The 17,571-nt window shown below is 49.4% G+C and overlaps 3 protein-coding genes across 4 annotated transcripts; 1 reads left to right on the plus strand and 2 right to left on the minus strand.

The window, feature by feature from the left end:
- The first annotated feature begins 657 nt into the window (after positions 1-657).
- On the plus strand, positions 658-5,506 carry DIABLO (diablo IAP-binding mitochondrial protein). Of its 2 annotated transcripts, XM_042865677.1 has the most exons (6): positions 658-729; positions 1,101-1,221; positions 1,600-1,731; positions 2,662-2,772; positions 3,289-3,385; positions 4,328-5,506. In XM_042865677.1, exons 1-6 carry the CDS (start codon positions 683-685, stop codon positions 4,540-4,542), a joined length of 723 nt encoding a protein of 240 aa, XP_042721611.1. In that variant the 5' UTR covers positions 658-682; the 3' UTR covers positions 4,543-5,506. The 2 variants fall into 2 exon arrangements, with proteins under 2 accessions (XP_042721611.1, XP_042721610.1); XM_042865676.1 differs by having other exon boundaries at positions 706-1,221.
- A 1,980-nt stretch (positions 5,507-7,486) lies between these two features.
- On the minus strand, positions 7,487-9,993 carry B3GNT4 (UDP-GlcNAc:betaGal beta-1,3-N-acetylglucosaminyltransferase 4). The gene is made up of 2 exons (XM_042865900.1): positions 9,477-9,993; positions 7,487-9,354 (listed from the first exon to the last, which is right to left on the minus strand). The coding sequence occupies exons 1-2, from the start codon at positions 9,991-9,993 to the stop codon at positions 8,294-8,296; spliced, it is 1,578 nt and encodes a 525-aa protein (XP_042721834.1). The 3' UTR covers positions 7,487-8,293.
- A 2,100-nt stretch (positions 9,994-12,093) lies between these two features.
- Positions 12,094-17,358, minus strand: LRRC43 (leucine rich repeat containing 43). The gene is made up of 11 exons (XM_042865901.1): positions 17,263-17,358; positions 16,937-17,179; positions 16,523-16,633; positions 16,257-16,396; positions 15,560-15,798; positions 14,382-14,554; positions 13,845-13,965; positions 13,495-13,634; positions 13,267-13,356; positions 12,783-12,989; positions 12,094-12,288 (listed from the first exon to the last, which is right to left on the minus strand). The coding sequence occupies exons 1-11, from the start codon at positions 17,356-17,358 to the stop codon at positions 12,094-12,096; spliced, it is 1,755 nt and encodes a 584-aa protein (XP_042721835.1).
- Positions 17,359-17,571: the final 213 nt, after the last annotated feature.

Genomic DNA, 17,571 nt, shown 5'->3' on the forward strand with positions numbered 1-17,571 from the left:
GCCGCCCAGGCATTGCCTTCCCAGCAGCTTTGCCCAGCGATTCCCTCCCCACCCCAGGGACCCACAGGAAAGGAAGGGATGCAGCAATCCTGCACAAAGCTTCCTACAGTTCTGTGAGGTACACTGAGGGAGAGCAGCAAAACCACATATCTACAGTGCTGCCATTTGGCATTCTAAAGCTCAGTGATTTTCAGTAAATACTTAAAATACAGGGGAAGCTTTAGGATGTGGCAGAGCTGCAGCCCTGCTTTGCTAAAACTGGACTATGTCGGCTGAGTCTCACAGAGAACAGATGGGAATTTCTGGTATACGCAGTGCAAACAGAATTAATTGATCTTATTAGGCCTTTCACGTGTGACTGTATAGGAAACCTTAACTGGAAACACTGGGGATTACCACAGCTGTACATCTAGCCAGAGACAAAGCAGTACCACATACTCTGGAAAAGTAAAGATGAAATGGACCAGAGCGGGAGGGAGCCGAGCGTGTGCGAAGCGCGAGGGCTGAGCGCGGCGGGAACGTTCCCGCGCGGCGCCGAGGAACGCTGTGGTCGCCACACAGCGACCGTTACCCCATGACAGCGCCTCGCGCCCTCCCCACGTGCCCGCCCTCTGCGCACGCGCCTTTCCGGACCACCAAACCCCAGCGTGACGTCACTTCCGGCGAACCGCCCACTCCCAAGATGGCGGCGCAGTCCTTCTGGCTGCGCGGTTGGCGGTCTCTCCTGAGGTACCGCGCTTACGGGCGGCCGGGCTGGGGCGGCGGTGCCCACCTGGGTTAGGAGCATGCAGCGTGGGAGGAAAACCGACCGGTTATTTTCAGAAAATAAAGGGAAATAATTCCGCTTTTAAACACGCTTTAGACCTTGATTGTCGGTGTTACCCAGTGTTAGCGATGCGTTGGCACCCGGTGAGACAAACAGTCGCTGTGCCCAGCTGCTGTTTCTTGCCTTCATACCTCAGCATCGTGACGATAACCGGTGTGCCCATCGGCTGTGATTACAGCACCGTTCTGGGTCACGCACCCAGCTGCTGCAGATCGTCCCTGCTCTGTTATTGCTGTAATTGCTGTAACTGCTCGCTCTGTTTCTCGCACTCCAGGCTCGGCCGCCCCGCGCTGGCCAGCAGCAGCAGGCGCTGCCTTCCTGGTGGGGCCGGGCGGTGGCACGGCGCGGTGGGCGCAGGGCTGGGAGCTGCGCTGTGTGCTGTCCCGGTCGTGGAGGTAAGGGAGCTCTGGTGACGGACGTGCAGCCCTGCATGTTAGAAAGCCTTCCTTATATGTCCCAAATACTCAAAAATTTTCAAAGCATTTTATAAGCTGGTACTTACGCTTTCCTTTGTACCTTCTTGGTTCTGCCTTAGGGATCACAGCTGTTGATGCCTTGCAGTTGTTAAAGAAATGAGAAAGACAGTGTTTACCTTCAGTAATAAATTTGCAGGAAAAATAAAATGGTCTTGTTTTACAGAGAAATTCGTACTAGTATTTTGCTCTAGGCTGTCCAGCCTTGTGATTAGCAGTGGTGCTTTTTCTTATTATTAGTTACCAATAATGTATAAATGGAAGTCAGTGTAAGGATAATGCAAACTTGTTGTATTTCAGAAACAGAACTCAGCTTCTCTCAGTAACGACGCCTTGATTAAGAGAGCCGTTTGTTTGGTAACAGACAGTACTTCCACTCTCCTCTCTCAAACAACATACGCACTGATTGAAGCACTGACAGAGTATACAAAGGTAAGATGAGAGATTATGCACTTTGATTTTTGGGTCCCTGGGAAATTCTGGAGTGGCTCTCACTACTGTCTTACTACACTAAATGTTAAAGTTATTTTTAGGTTTGTTAGACCTTTCCTCTGATCCTGAACTTAAGTTGAAGGGACTTGTGTTTCAGAACTGAGGCTGAAGAAAATCAGACCAGTTACTCGGAGCAGAACTGAAGGGCAGCTATCAGATTTCTGCACATTGAGTACGTAGGATATGCTGCCCTATATTTTATTTACTCTCTGTGCCTATTTCTAGGTCCATAAATTTGAGTTTCATCAGAAGAATGGAATAAGCCATACTTAAACTTGAAACAACAAGATACAATTTTAATTTTAGAAAGAAGTGCTAACTTGAAAGGAGTATTTGCATTCCTTCCTTTTCAATTTCACAAGTATTATTGCCTCATTGCTATGGCAAGTATATGAAGAATAGTACTTTGACCCTGTGGTAGGCAGACAGCAAATTGTATTGGTATCTCCAAAATTTCCATGGGCTAATGTACTTTTACATATTTCTGTTTTTCCCAGTACAAATATATTTCTGTGGTACTGCAAGGAACTGTTCTAGCATAGGTAGGAAGCAGTGGGCTTTCAGAGTAGGAAATCAGAGTGGTTGCATGCTTTGAATCCCGAGAAGCCCATGATGATGTGCAATCTTGGAGCATCAAAGTTCTGGTGCTCGAGTCAGAGTATACTCCTTGCTTTTTTCAACATGTTTAACAGCAAACTTAAGAGCAAAGCACCTTGGGAAGTATTCAACGATTTTGTTACCCACTGCATATACTGGAGATTAAATACAGCCAGGTTAGTTCTTTTGCTTTCTATGACTCATTAACACCAGCTAACAGTGAGCCAACATCTATAGATTTTCACGTAACTGTGTGAAACGATCCCTTTGCAGGCAGTTTATACGTTGGTGTCTCTCTACAAGCAATACACAAATCTTCTTGGGAAGATGAACTCAGACGAAGTGGATGCAGTCTGGCAGGTGGTAATAGGAGCCAGAGTTGATGTAAGCCTTCATCTCCCTTCAGTTGTTACCACGAAACAGTCAATCAGGAAACTCTCTAAGTCTTAAGTTGGAGTGTTACAAAGTAGGAATTTTTTACTAACAGCACTGGGTGTGTGGCAGATACTATCCTTCCCATATGTTGCCCAAAAAGGCCTTTAGTTGATACACGTTCAGAGGTCTTCCTGGAGGGGCAGGTGTATTCAATACAAAGAGTCCTGGAACCTTATTTGTTCACAGTGTCTGGTGGAACCTCCCCTAACTATTCCATACAAAGTCTCCTGGCACATGCCTTATCTGTTCCATACAAAGACACAGACCCTCCCCATTTTCTAAACAAACTACAAGGTTGTCCTTTGAGGAACTTACCTAGCTGCAACTTGTATCACAGTCAGCAATTTGCCTCTTCAGCTTTTCTCAGAAAGCTGTACCGTCACTTGCTCACCTTTTCACAGAGGTACTGTTTGGAACAGCATTCAGATATTCTCATGTCAAATTGGATAATCATTTTACTCCTAGATGACAACAAAACAGCAAGAATACCTAAAGCTAGAATCCAGCTGGATGACAGCATTACGTCTTTCAGAGATGGCAGCAGAAGCTGCGTATCAATCAGGTATGCTCAAGCAGAAATACTGAGAATCCTTCACTTAACATGTAGGCAGTATTTATTCTATGAGAATGGAGTTGGGAAAGAGAGGGAATATAAATTCCAATAATGTACCAATTTAGAATTAATGCTGGTTGTTAGCAGTGCTAAGAACTTACTTTGTTGGCTACAGCTCTAGTACAGATGTCCTGGGAACCAGGGCTGGAAACTTCGTATATTGTTTATATTGATAGGAACCATGCCAGAAAATATTTGACAAAGTGTTATTTTCAAATGCAGTGCTCAAACGTGCTTCAATGCCTGGAGCCTAGCTGGTGCCCCTAGCTAGATCCTCTTTTACTGAAGAGTGAAAATATTTACCTTTCACTCAGTTATGATACAAATTTTGTTTTCTCCCTACGTAAAAGCTTTCACAAAAGTGTGCAGAGACTTGATAGCTCTGAGATTGAGTTATGGACTGACTTAGGGCAGATCAGAAAATATTGGGGCAGAGAAAGAAGGAAAACAGTAAATACATAGGGACAGCCTACCTGTGTAGGTGCAATTTCCTGATGAAACTTGAAAAAGATGTAGAATCTGTAGGAGCATAGAGTTTCTACGTTCAGCAGCGTCTCAGATGATGGTCGGTTGGAGTACTGCACAAGAACCAAAAGTGCCTGCGGCAATGAGTGGGCAGGGCTTCGTTTTCAAGCCCGGCAGCACAAGCTGATCAGCCTGATTGGATCCTGGTTGAAACCTGGCTGGGAGGGAAGAATTAGGAGGGCACAAAAATCTTCACGTAGGGTATTGGTTAAGGTAAATCAACAGTAAATGAGTTTAGCATTAATATAGCCCAAGAACCATCAAAACACTTAGCAAAGCAGGTGAGAACTACAGACATTTCCTTCCTTAATTGAAGGTTTGCTCAGTTCTCTTCTAACCCTATATATTTAAATGACTGCTTTTCAGGTGCAGATCAAGCCTCGGTGACAGCTCAAAGCCACATCCAGCTAATCAAATCACAGGTGCAAGAAGTACGGCAGCTGTCCCAGAAGGCAGAGACCAAGTTAGCTGAAGCTCAAACAGAGGAGCTCCTGAAAGCTCAAGGAGAGGAATCTTCGTTGCCTCAGGGTACTTTAGGAAGTACAGATGCAGGTGAGGACCCTTATCTTCGGGAAGACTGACATGAACTTAAGTGTCATTTTAGAATATGTGAGAATCAATCAGAAATTGAAGGGTTCCAAACTTTTAAGTGTTGGATAGCAGGAAACCTCTGAAATAAGCCTGTGATTCCACTTCCACCCCTTACCCTCAGATAGGCTTGCTTGACAGATCAAGACAATTCCAAGAATCTGAAAGGCCTTGACTGTGTTTATAATTATGGATTCAGTTATTTAAGTGTTTAACTATGCAAATGTGTAAATTGCTATCAACAATAGCTTGTTAATTTTGTCTGCTGGGAAGATCCTAGCAGTGCTTTGTTATGTTTGTGAGAGCTCTCTAACATAGAGCCTAAGTAGGTATCAACCAAAGAAGTGTATTTAAAAGTTACTGGTTTTAACCTGTATAGTAAATGATGTCTGTTAGTAGATATCTTTATTAAATTGGGCAAATTCATTTCATTCCAAATGTTACCATAGATAAAAGATTAAGTGCTGTTTTCAGTTTTGACTTAAAAGCTTGTAACAGTGTTGAGTCTGATAGCTATATCTAATTGCACTTAATTGCAGTCAGGGGAATTGTTTGCTGTAGAGCTGACAACCTGCTATGGAGTTACCCAAGTTCATCTTAGAGAAGTTGTGCACAATTCGGTATGACAGCCTCTTTCACCCAAGAGCCAGTACTTGTAATGTATCTGCCTTCCCCAGGAAGGAAGAGATTTGATTTTCATGGCATTGTGGTTACAAAGTAGTTGTGGAAACTGCTGCAGATTTTATAAAGCAGTCAACAAAAGTGAGTTTTACATATTTGAGCGCTTTCCAGCAAAAGTTTCAAAAAAATAATCTTCATTCTCTCTTTCTGTGATCTTAGTGTTTCACTACAGACTTCAAAACCACAGGTATCTTCCTTTGTGTTCATTTTCTAACTTAACAGCTTAATGTGAAATTTGCACTGTTAACTGTACAAACAATAAAACTTCAGCTGAGATTGCTGTGTAGAATAGCGTTGATGAGATAGAACTTTATCAGTGTTGGTTGGACTCAGTTAATCCCCATTCATCAGTTTTTCTGAGAAGGCACACAATCCTAAGATTTCGCACTGCACGCTAACATCAGATGCACTACATCTGTGTTGAGGTTGCTGTTACTAAACTGAGTTCTGCTTGACAAGGTATTTTTTCAGCTGTAACATGAGCCTTTGTCTCATTTTGTCTGCCTTTGAACAACTGCAATCTCAGCTGCACACCATTGTACACTTACAAATTAAAAGGTAAAAGAGTTTTTAAGAACAAACAAACAAAACAACCACCCTTTCTTTGCTCCTGCTCCTGACTGGATGCTGCAGTATCTAAGGAGGATGGTAGAGGGTCCCAAAGGAGGCTCAGGGCTGAGCATTTGGAAGATCCCTAATACCTTGAGACGATCAGTTGTAAATGTGACACAGCCACACCCTTAAGAGCTAACTGCAGCTTCAGGTCAGCCTTCTAACCACAGCTGCTCTTATTTGCTCTGTGCAGCAGTTTAAGAACTCCTGCCAAACCACTGCCTGAAACGTGCGTGCAGGTTGTGTAGCAGTCAAGATGCTGCAGTAACTCTGATACTTCCGCAGGGGTTTGGCTTAAGGGAGATGAACATCAACCCAGGAGCTGGGAAAATTCCCACCTATTCCTCCCCTTGCAGAGTCTGCCCCACCCCCTCTTGCCCACTTCTTGTTTTACAGTATGACCCAGACTTTACGCACCTCAGACTTGCGGATGTGGAAGTGGCAAGTCAGCTCAAATCAAAAAGAGAAACAGATTCATGAGTGGCTTGACATTACCTCCAAAATGGAGTGGAAAAAGCCCCAAACCTTCAGTGAGAAGTGAGTTGCACATCAGGAATTAACCAACGCACTTAAGCCCAGAAGAGCCACAACATCACTCACTGCATGATGTTACTGAGTTTGCGTTTGGAATCATTTAGGGGAACAGAAAAAAGCTGCCACAGCAGTTCACATCATACCAAACTGCTCTGTCACATCCCTTCTCTGGAACAAGCAGTAGTACACAGAAAACAGAGCTGAGAAACCAAGTTTTGCTGCCTGATACTCAACCTTGTTTACAAAGCCAATTAATCTGAAGCTACTTGTAGACAGCATCTCAGACAATACTGCTCGGGCTGCAGTGAGAAATATGCTAGCAGCTTGTTCAGGAGCTTGCTGAGGATGGACACAGGTCGCCCTTAATTTCCTCAGACACACCTACTGACACCTAGCAGAAGAAGCTTACACTGGGGTTGCAACTCATGCTATAAGAGCCTGGGTCACACAGTAAGCTAAATTAAAACTACACCTGGTGCTTTAAGAAGCTAAGGCAGCAAAGAAAATACACTATTAAGCAAGAACTGACAGTATTGCACCCCACACTGGCAGCCAGCCTCCACAGGATGCATGTCACATCTCTGGGCTAGGGGTGTCTTCAGGTCTCTAAGGAGCATAAACAAGGAATTCCTCCTTGTAGCACTACCCAGGCACCTCTGAAAACTCCAGCTCGCATTTGGTGACAGTGAACACAAGACAGCTATGAGCTGCACAACACAAAACACTCTGATTTCTGTAATTGTACACTTCCTCTTTTTCCTTAGATTTTTTCTAAAGCTTCCAGGTCACTGCCAGCTCACACACAGCACGACACCCTAGAGCTGAGAAGCTTCATAGAAGTATAAGCAAGACTTAGCTTCAATTTAATCATTTCTCAGATTAATTACTCAGAGCACTCAGCTGAATTGCTGATTCCATATTTGTACATCATGTCTGGACTGGGGGGGGGGGTGAGAACAGAGGAGGATGTGGCAAGTTTCCATTTCTACATAACCCCATCCTCTTTAATATTGATGGCTCCTTCCTGCACATACCCAGTGCCAGATGTCAGCCTCTTTTTGCTTGTAGTTCTTTCAGCTTTCAGGAGACACGCGAATATTCCCATAAAAACATTTTCAAAACTGTATTTTATTTATATTCAACATTACAGAACCAAACAAACCAAATAAATCCCAAACACCTCCCACACAGCCTGAAAAGCTGCAGCTACTGTGCTTTACTACCACTCAGGACACACTTCTCTGAAACCCAATCAGAAAGTGTGCAAAAGCTTCCAGTGCAAGTCAGCCTGAAATAACCTTCTGTAACATCAAACGGCTCGAGTTGGAGCCCAGTCCCTCACATCAGTGGGTGATCACTGTGCTGTGTTAAGGCAAAATGTTTCCAAGCCTTGTTTTCCTTTTCCCACTCCTTTCCCTTTCTCCTGGTGTCCTGTAGGACCTGCAGGATTGCTGATCTGGGACAGTAGATTTGCATTGCAGTGCACACAGCAGCATACGCTGGCCTCTGTTCTACCCTTGCCTTGATTTCAAAAGATTAATTTCAAGTACACTCACTCATTAGTCATCATGAGCTTCCCTACAAGAGAACAAATTAGACACCAGTCTCAGTGTTGCGAGCCTCCAGTGGAGGTGGCACTTCATTCATGTCACCTGTGGCAGCTGTGGCTCACCCAGGTTCCAGCACGGCCAGGAGGAAGCAAGCCAAGTTCCTGTGCTGCATCTCCAACCTATGAGCCCTTCCCATGACAATTCAACCACCTCAGTAACCCACTGACAGAAAAAGACCAACTGCAAAACAAAACCCCATGGCTCAAGTATAACCTGTTAGTAGAAAACACTTCTACCACAACCTGATTTTTAGTTTAAGTACCCTGTATCTGTCAACAGCCAGCTGCCACTGTGCTCAGCCGTAGCTTCACTTCCAGCCCCTTCTGTAGGAGTGTGTTACTGACACCGCACACCTAATGCTGTCATCCCTCACCAGCGTCCACATGATCCACATCTCGGTTGGGTTTAGTTTGTGCACAACCATCAGTTCCTTGTACAAGCACGGATCGAAAGGATTAAAAGGTCTCTGGATCCCAAAAGTCTTAAAGCCAGCGTGGTTCATTGGGACCACTGCCATCTTTGCCAGACACATTCCCACAAAGACATCATCTATGGGGAAGAGCTCCATGCCCTCTGCGGTGCTCTGGAGGCGTTGTACTGTCGTTCTGGACATCACGTAGCCCCCTCCGCCTGCATACAGAGGGTAGAAGGAAGCTCTGTACATGGACTCGGGAACAAAGTACTTGATTTTTGTGTTCCTGATGGGCCGGGCGTTAGCGATCACATCTCCAACAAACAGATCCTGTTCAGGTTTCAAATCCCGGAGAAACTCCACAATATTATAAGTGTTGACAAAGACATCATCATCGCCCTTCAGCACAAACCTGGCCTTCAGACAGTCCTCCACGAACCAGCGGAGGAAATGCAGCTCCTTGAGGGTCAAATTGAAGAAGTTGTCAACAAAATCCCACTGCACGATGTCATCAAACTCTTGGCTCTCATAAGCCAGCAGCTGGCGCAGTGGCTGCACCTGGTTTTTGGCCTCCGAGCGCCCCAGAAGGAACACCAGCCTGACGCGCCTGCCGCCGATGGAGACCTCCTTGCCCCACGTGTTCCTGATTGCCACCCGCCGTTCTATATTGACTGGGGCAGACTTGATGGCCAGCAGGAGGAAGGTCTCTTGGCTACACCTGGAAGGCTTCAGCAGGATGGAGAAGTTTCGGCAGTGCCTGTAAGTCAGGAAGACGCGGTGAAGCTCTGGGAGGGAGACAGAAGAATTGGCAACGGCCAAGTCAGGCAAACAGTTGCTGGGTTCAGCATTGCCCAAAACCAAAGGCTTGGGATCTGCTACATCCACCTTCTGGTCCTCTGGTGACGTTAGCAGCTTAGTTTCTCTCCTGATGTAAAAAAGAGATGCCAGCAGCGTGACTGAAAAGGCAGAAAGTGCAAGGCTTTTAATCCTGGGATACATTGCAACCTCTGGTGCAGAATGCAGGCCCTGTCCGAGTGAGGAGAGAGAAGCATTTAACAGTGAAACCGAGCCAACTTACACTTTCCATTTCCCATCCTAGAGCACCCATGCCTGCAGCCGCAGCCCTCCGCAGGCGGAGCGGAGCACACGATCCCAGCAAAGGACAGCGAAACGCTGGAATGCCGCAGCCGGTGCCGCAGGGACCACTCCCCACCGTTCCCATCCCGAATTTTCTGGGTCTTACTGCGGATTCGGAGCAGGGGCAGCAGCAGCGAGGCGCTGCCGACCAGGACACGAGCGGGGAGCCGGGCTCCGGAGCTGTTGGTCAGGGAGAGCACGGCTCGGCCGGGAGCCGCGGCGCGCTGCTCCCCCTCGGCTCTGCTCGGTCCGCCCCGGCCCGTCCCGCAGCCGCACCGACACTCACTGAGAACCGCACGGCCGCGTTCCGCTCGCAGCCGCGCAGAGCAGCCCAGGAGCTCCGGCCCGCCCCGGGATCCGCCCCCCGGCCCGCCCTGGGATCCGACGCCTCCGAACGCCCCGATCCCCGCACACGCAGCACGCTGCAGCCCAGATGAACGCGCACACCGTGCCCCCATCCTCGCGCGCACACACACAGCACTGCACCTCAAGCCTCCTACCGCACAACGCAGATCGCACCCCAGCCTCCCCCCAGCCGCACCTCACACCCACGTCCCTCCCCGCCCACCGCCTGCAGCTCCCGCAGGAGCCCCACCGCCATCCTCCATTCCCACTGATTCAGCCAAACTAGCAGCATGGCAGCATCCCTGCGGGTTTTATTTCACTGACCTCTGCTGCTCGCTCTTTGGCTACGGACGCATCACTGAGCTTTCCCTGCAGCCTCGGTCATGCTCTCCCCTTGCTGGGTGCCGGCCGCGGGCCACCGAAGCAGCTGCATCTGGAATTCAACTGTCAGCGGCACCGGCTGCATCCCACATCCCTCCTCCTCCTCCTCAGCAGAACGTCTGTTTTTTCTCTTTCCTGTGGAAAGCAGTAAATCAGTCTCTGTCTTTGTAGCCTGAAAAGCAGCTGTGTGCATGGGGGTATGCTCACCAAGTTAGCACTCACGGCGGGGCCCTGAGGGAAAAGCTATTTGAATACGACTTAGCATAATAAGCATCTTTAAGAAGGCAATCAATCTGCGTGCAATTTTGCTTTTTGTTGCAAAAATCGCTCTGTAATTTCTAATAAAAAAAGAGAGATGGGACTAAATCATTCCATGGGTTAAAGTGAGACCTACGTGAGACTACTTCCGAAGACATCCTTCAATGCCCGGGCAAATAGTTTGCTCGAGACAAAGCTCCCTGCCTTCCCTCTTTGAGCTGCCTGGAAGAGATCCCAATGTCCCTAAGAGGATTTATTATTCGTGTGCATGTGCTGGCAGAGGGATGCAAATCAGCCTCAGCTCCGGGCTGGGAGGCTGCCCAGTGCCCCGCTGCTGCATTTCCAGGGGGATTGGAGTTGGACTCGATGATCTCTGGAGGTCCCTTCCAACCCCTACAATTCTGTGATTAATCCACAGCAGTTTGGTGGGGAACGAACACCAAAGGAACCAAAGGACACGGGGCGGTTTGGTGACTCACAACACACCGAGCAGCCCACCTGCCCCCACAGCCTTGTGGTTGGAGTGATGCATGAGTCACAGCGAAGCTCACAGCCACGGGGGCCGTCAGCACTGGGGTATTGAGCTGCGGGTTCAACAGATTTTGAGGCGCTCTGAAAAATGCACTCAGTGGCCATCGCCAACCTGCACCAGGGAACTGGGACTCCAAATTAACCTGGAGTCTCTGACCACTCGGTGTTTCCTGTATCAGCAGCTGCTCTCTGTGCTGGCCATGCAACCCCCAACACACAGGGTTTGTTCCTCAAGCTAGAAGGAAGGGCTGCTGCATGCACACAATACAGGCACTCATGTGGAACAGAAGAAAAAAGCATCGGTCGCATGACAGCATCTCACTACTTCAGCTGCAATTTGAGCACATATTGCAAATGAGCACTGCATGATGGGGAACCTGCACAGTGATGATTCAAGGGGTTTAATCTTCTTTTAGGCAGCCCTCCTTGACCCACGAGTGACTTCTCAGCATCGTTCTCAGCTATCTCATCCTTCTCAAAATTCCTCCTGCTCCTGCACAGGTGTGCTGGTGCTGCTGTTTCTGTAGCAAAAAAATAAATCCCTGCAAGAGGCAGAGTGAGGTCTATATCCAGCAGCCCAGGCAATGTTGGTGACAGAACAACCATGAGCTCTGCACCAAGGAGCAGGGGACAGGTTGCCTCTTTGAGTGTGACAGCAGAGTGGAGTCTATTCCTGGCCAGGCCAGGGCACCCAGGGCTCTCTGTGCATTTCGTCTCTCAACTAGAAAGAACAATAATCCTCTTTGCAAAGTGTTCTGAGACATAAGTTGGGAATGGATGAGGACCTGATTGTGTATCCCAGACATCACCCCTCCAGCAGCCCGCACCACTCCAGGCCACTGGCTGCTTTTGGCAGCTGAAATAACAGGCAGCAAATATCTCACCCCACAACCTGCCTTGCCCTGTTCCCTGGCTCAAGGAGCCATGAGTTTTCATTGCTCCCAGGACGCAGGCCAGCAGCCCACCCTCAGTGCGTGCCCAGACACAACAAGGTCCCCGGGTGTGTGCCTAACCCTCCTGTCCCACAGCATCAATGGCAGCATTCACAGCCAGGGCTCAGGACCTGAGTTAGTGCCCAGCTCCGCAGAGCTGGCTGCAGGACTGGGCACTGCTGCTGTTTGCTCACACATACTGCTCTGCCCAGTCAGCCCTTGGTCACCTTTGGCAGGCGCTGTGGCTTTCTGGCTTTCCTTCTTTGCTTTTGTTTTTTTGCTCTTGTCTTTGCCTTTTTTCTTGTCCTGTGGAGACAGACATTTCCACAGTCAGGCGGTGTCGAAATTCGCTGCCCTCATTCAATCTTGTGACAGCCATTGCTGCTTGGGTTCTGTCACCGGCATTCAAACAGCTGAAGAAAGGCATGACAAAGCAGGAACATAGCAGAAGAGATGCTTGGAGAAGAGAAGGGACTCCAGGAAACAGCAAGTCTCAGAACAGCTGCTGTGTGTTGTTGTTTTGAGAGAAAGAGCATCGGAAGAAGCAAAAGCTTTCATTTTGGATGGAAAAATAGAGTCATCTGTTTTCTTAACACAGGCCCATGAAAAATAATAGTACTTACTGCTAATATAACATTAAATAACAATGCCTACATGGATAGGTGTTTCTCCAGCAAGGTTATTTCAGGAGGATTTCATGGAGAAGGGAGCTGAGGGATGGATGTGAGGATGCTGCAGGGCAGGATGTGCTGAGCCCCTTCCTCAGCCACGTCTCCCTGCCCCCTAGGACATCTCCTTACCAGCTTCTCCTCCTGATTCGGTGACTGCAGCAGCTGCTCGGTGATGAGGATCCCAAAGTCACACACAGTTGCCACCACTGTCTCAGTGGCCAGCAAGGCATCCAGGGCCACCCTCTCAGAGCCCAGGATCCTCTGAATAGGTGGGTCACTGCGAAGCTCACGTGGCTTCTTCTTCTTTTTCTTCTGCTTGTCTCTGGGCCCAGGACCCTGCAGGGCACCAGTACAGACACAAGTGTCAGCTGTGCGTTGGGTCCCTATATCAGACAGAAAGCAATTCCATCCCAGCCCTTAGCCCACATATCTACATCCAAAATGCATACTACTAGTTGCTGCCTTCTTTCCATAGCACAAGAAACCTTGGCTAGAGGTATAGGATGGAGGAAAACCATCCCACCCAAAACTGACACAGAAGGTCTGTCCTTCCCTCATCGCTATTCCTACAGGTCAGATGGTATTTGGACATTGCTCCCTCCCAGCATCCTACCTTGGCGCTGTCCTTCTTTAGCCCCCGTTTTTCCTTCCCACTTTTTACTGCATTTTCCTCGGAGTCAGCACTGACCGGCCACGAGAGCACCTGCAGGAGAGAGGTACTGCAGGACTGCGCAATGCTGCCTCCTAGAGGGAGTCCAGTCTGCCCTCTAATGCCACTGCCGGTTCCCCCGGCAGCAATTTCTCCTCCCTGTCCCTCTCACCAGACCTTCCACGTGCCCACCTTCTCCTCCACTACCGAGACAATCGTTCCAGCTCGCAGGTAGTCCTTCAGCCCCACTAAATCCTTGGCAGTGTGCTCTTTTCTGTAGCTGCAGTCAATTGTTTCTGCCCAGGGCTCTCCAGGGGTGACAAACACCTTTGCTGTGCAAAGACAAAGATTTTTGAAGAGAGACCTTTACTTCCTGAGGACAGGAATGGCTCCAGGACAACACCAATGCCAATTCATTATCCACCAACCTCAGTAACAGCCTAGCTGTGGCTGATGCCACAAGGGATGCGCTGATGCCACATTTCTAGAAAAGCCATAAACCACCCTGGCCAGGGGATGTAGGATTTGTAATTCCTCATTACCAGTATGTGCAGCAGGGTCCTCCATGGCTGCACACTCCTGCTGGCCCTTTGTTTCCCTCAAGTCCCATGCAGAGTTGTCCACATCCAGAGTGGCCACCACAGGACTCTGATGAATTTTTACCTGGAACAGAGATGTTCCCTCTTGGCAGAGCTTGTCTGGTTGTGCTTGCATCAGGCTCAAAGACAGCATGCCTCTGAAATTCCATTCCCCAGCCCATTCCAGCCACCAGGAGAAAGGGCAGAGAAAGGTGAGCTGCACAGTGGCACCAGTATCGGAGAGTGATCTGCAGCACTCAGCAGTAGGAGAGCTGTAAATGCTCTTCCATGTGCAGAACAGTGCTCCCCAGAAAAGACAGGGAACGTGGTCAGCATAGACTGGTGCTGCTGGATGTGGCCAGGTGTGAATTCTGTTCTTAGCACTACAGTTGCCCATGGTAGTTCATTATGAATGGTCTCGCTCTGCATTCTGGAGATGATGTCCCCACCACCGTGGCCTGCCAGTGCCTATTGCTTTCAGGAGCTCAGTTAAGCACCAACCTCAGTGCCACCATCCTCAGTCTCCTCTGCTGCAAACTCGTAGGTCACACAGTAGCTGTAGGTGATCACTGGTGCCTCAGACCCAATCTCCAGCTCCTGGAGTGTGCTAGGATCAGGAACTCCCTTGATTTTCCCAATGCTCACAACCACTCGTGCTTCATTTTTTATCAGCTCTAAAGGGAAAACAACCCTGCTTAGGAGGAAGAAAAGCACAGAACAAGCAGAAACATCCAGGATGTCAAATTCTACTGCCTAGCGTAACTCCCTGCCTTCCTTTGCAGACGCTGTGACGAGCCACAGCCACATGAGGTCACTCCAAAGCCACACACAACATCTGGCTCAGTTGCTTTGGCTCTTGTTTAACATTTTTGACTCAATAACGCACTACCAGAGCATAACATCATCAAGTGGGGGGCCATCAAGGCCTTCCCACCCACTGAAGCCCCCTGCCCTTGCCCCTGCCTGGGATTTGCCACATGCAAAGGTGGCACCGATTTGTGCTGGCAGTGCAACACGAGAGCACGTTCCCAGATGATGTTCTTTCAGTAGCTCAAGAAGGAAACACAAAGTGTGAAACCAGACAGGTCTAGAAAGCAAAGACAGGGGCAGGCAATGACACTGAGCCAGTGCTACGGAAACCAGATTGGATTGTTCACACCCTGCTCCAGACCAGCCTTGGGTGAGCACTTCCTCATGACAGACTTCCTCCTCCAGCCTCTTCTCTGCAGGGCCAGAAGAATCAGAGGGAATCAGCTGGCATAGAGACCCTGCTCACAGCCATTCCCTTCTTGCTGAGTTTTCCACAAGGAGACACACGTGCCAAATCCCTGGATTGCGAGGATCCTGGATGCACGAGCCAGGGCAGATTTTGATCCAACGTAGTAATGGTTCACACAACCCTCACTTATCTTCCTGTCACACAATTAGCATGAAAACTTTTTTAATCTTGTACTTTGTACGTTTCAGATAGCAGATAACTGATTCTCACTGTCTTTTGCTACATTTGCAGCATTGCTGCCTTCATTGCACAGATGGGGTAAAAAAAAGACTCAGAGAAAGATCTTTTGAAGACAGGCAATCCTGGATGCAGTAAGTCCTGAGGTCTCCTAGCTCCACCATGATGAAGCCACTTACTGAATGTTGGGCTCAGCACCAGTACGTTTAAGACAAAGGCTCACCTGGCTGCTTCGATAAGCCACGGAACTGGTACCTCTCGTCGAGCCCTATGTGGATGTCATCAAGGAAGGAAAGCTTGGGCAGGCTGTCCACAACGAAGCCTCTGTAAGCGGGAATGAGAGCCAGTGGGTTCCCTTGGAGCACCAGGGTGCGGAGCTTCTTCAGACTGGACAGCTGGGAGACCAGCCCAAGCAGATCCGTTAGATTATTAAAGCTCAGGTCAAGCGAGATGAGATTTGGCCTGAAGGAGAAAATCCATTAATGAGGGTAGGCAAACAAGACCCCTCTGAGGATCAAGAAAAGAAACAGAAATTGTGATTTCTCCGCGTAAGAACCTGCAGTGGCACAAACTGAATCAAACTGGAGAATGCACCAGCAGCCAATTCCAAATTCCTGAGCCACACAATCCACTGCCAGTCTGCCCCATAATTAAGCCTCTTTTTACTCTAGCATCCATTAACCACCCCACCACATCAGTCAGTGATACAGCCTAAGTTTTAGGCCCTTCCTCAGGGAGGACTCCCAGCAGGGCCTTTGGGAAGAGCATGGGAAAAAGGAAATGCATAGAAACATGGGAACTGTGCCAAACAGGGTGCTGAAGGGCTGTAATTTCTTAATGCAGGCCCCTGGATGGCTGGAGGTCATCTGTTCACATCTGCTCACATGCCTTCAGGAGCACACATCTGGCTGTGGCATTACCAGAAGTCTGCAGTGAGGTGTTTGTCCTGCAAAGGGCCATGCAGCCTGTTGTATCCCAGCCCCAAGTGCTGCAGCTCTGGAGGAGGTTGAGCACACAGACCCTGCAGATCAGACACGGCGTTGCAGCAGAGCTCCAGGACCTGCCCAGAATAGATTGAACAACAAACACCCTTTGGAACGATCTGTCTTGAGCTGCTCAACTTGTGTGGCATTCCCAGGTGGGACCCTTCTCCCCATCCCATCATCACAAGGCACTGCTTGCTCACCTTCAGTGTTCGGGGCAGGTTGGCTGAGGTGATCCTGCTGATCTGGTTGGCACACAGTATGAGCTCTTCCAGGTGCTGTAACTGCAACAGTTCCTCATCGACTTCCTCCACCTGCAAAGAGCTAGGTTTGGTCGCAGTGTCCCAGAGACATCTCATGCCACCTAAGCTGAACTGACAGATACGTAGTGCTGATCCACACAAGTGTGTAACACAGGTTAGTGCATAACAAACTGAGCAGGGAAGCCAGAAGCTCTACTCCAGCTGCAATAAAAGAATCTGGGGAGACCCTGCGTTGGGGAAACTGTTTTTCCCAAGATGGTTTCCCTTTCAGTAGGAAGACACGGCTTCCTGGCCTGGAGACAGGCAGTGCTGTGTGCACCAGCCCATCCCTGTCTGCCATCCCGCTGTACTTACATCCTTGCCAACAATCCGCAGGGACCTGAAGAGCCGGAGAACACGGGTGCCGCAGGTGAGCTGGGGAGCCAGCACTGCCACTTCACGCAGGCGCTGGTCCTGGGGGCTGCAGCCTGGTGGCAGGGCCCAGGGGCTGCGCGGGTCCCGCAGCAGCTCCAGCAGCGCCTCAGGGCTCTCCTCACCCAGCAGCCTCTCCTCCTCCTGCCCTGAGGAGCCTGCATACGTGACAAAGCGGGACTTGTTCTGCAGAGAGTGGAGAAACAGTTAGCGCCTTGCAGAACCCCTCCAGATGCTCCCTGTCCCGCAGCTGTGCCCCCAGCCCCTACCCAGCTGCCCAGGCCGCAGGGGAAGTCCCGCAGGCCCAGGCGCCGCAGGTGTTTCTGAAAAGCAGCCGAGAGGCTGTGAGGGCCGGGCGCTGCCATGCAGGAATTCTCTGGCTCTTGGCAACGCGTCCCGTCGCTAGGAAATGACACAGACACGGATGTCCTGGGGACTGCGGACTGCGCTCTATGGGGCTGCAAGCTGGGTAGAAATCCCAGGCTTTGAGGGACTCCTCCAGGCTCTGGGGGCTGCAGCCCAGCAAGAAAAGAGCAGGAGGCATGCATGGGGTGCAGCATCGCCCTGTTCCCCGGCCG

The sequence above is a fragment of the Lagopus leucura genome, unplaced genomic scaffold (assembly GCF_019238085.1).
Source record: "Lagopus leucura isolate 7727_CA_CO unplaced genomic scaffold, USGS_WTPT01 Super-Scaffold_806, whole genome shotgun sequence".
In the NCBI taxonomy this organism is placed as follows: Eukaryota; Metazoa; Chordata; class Aves; order Galliformes; family Phasianidae; genus Lagopus; species Lagopus leucura.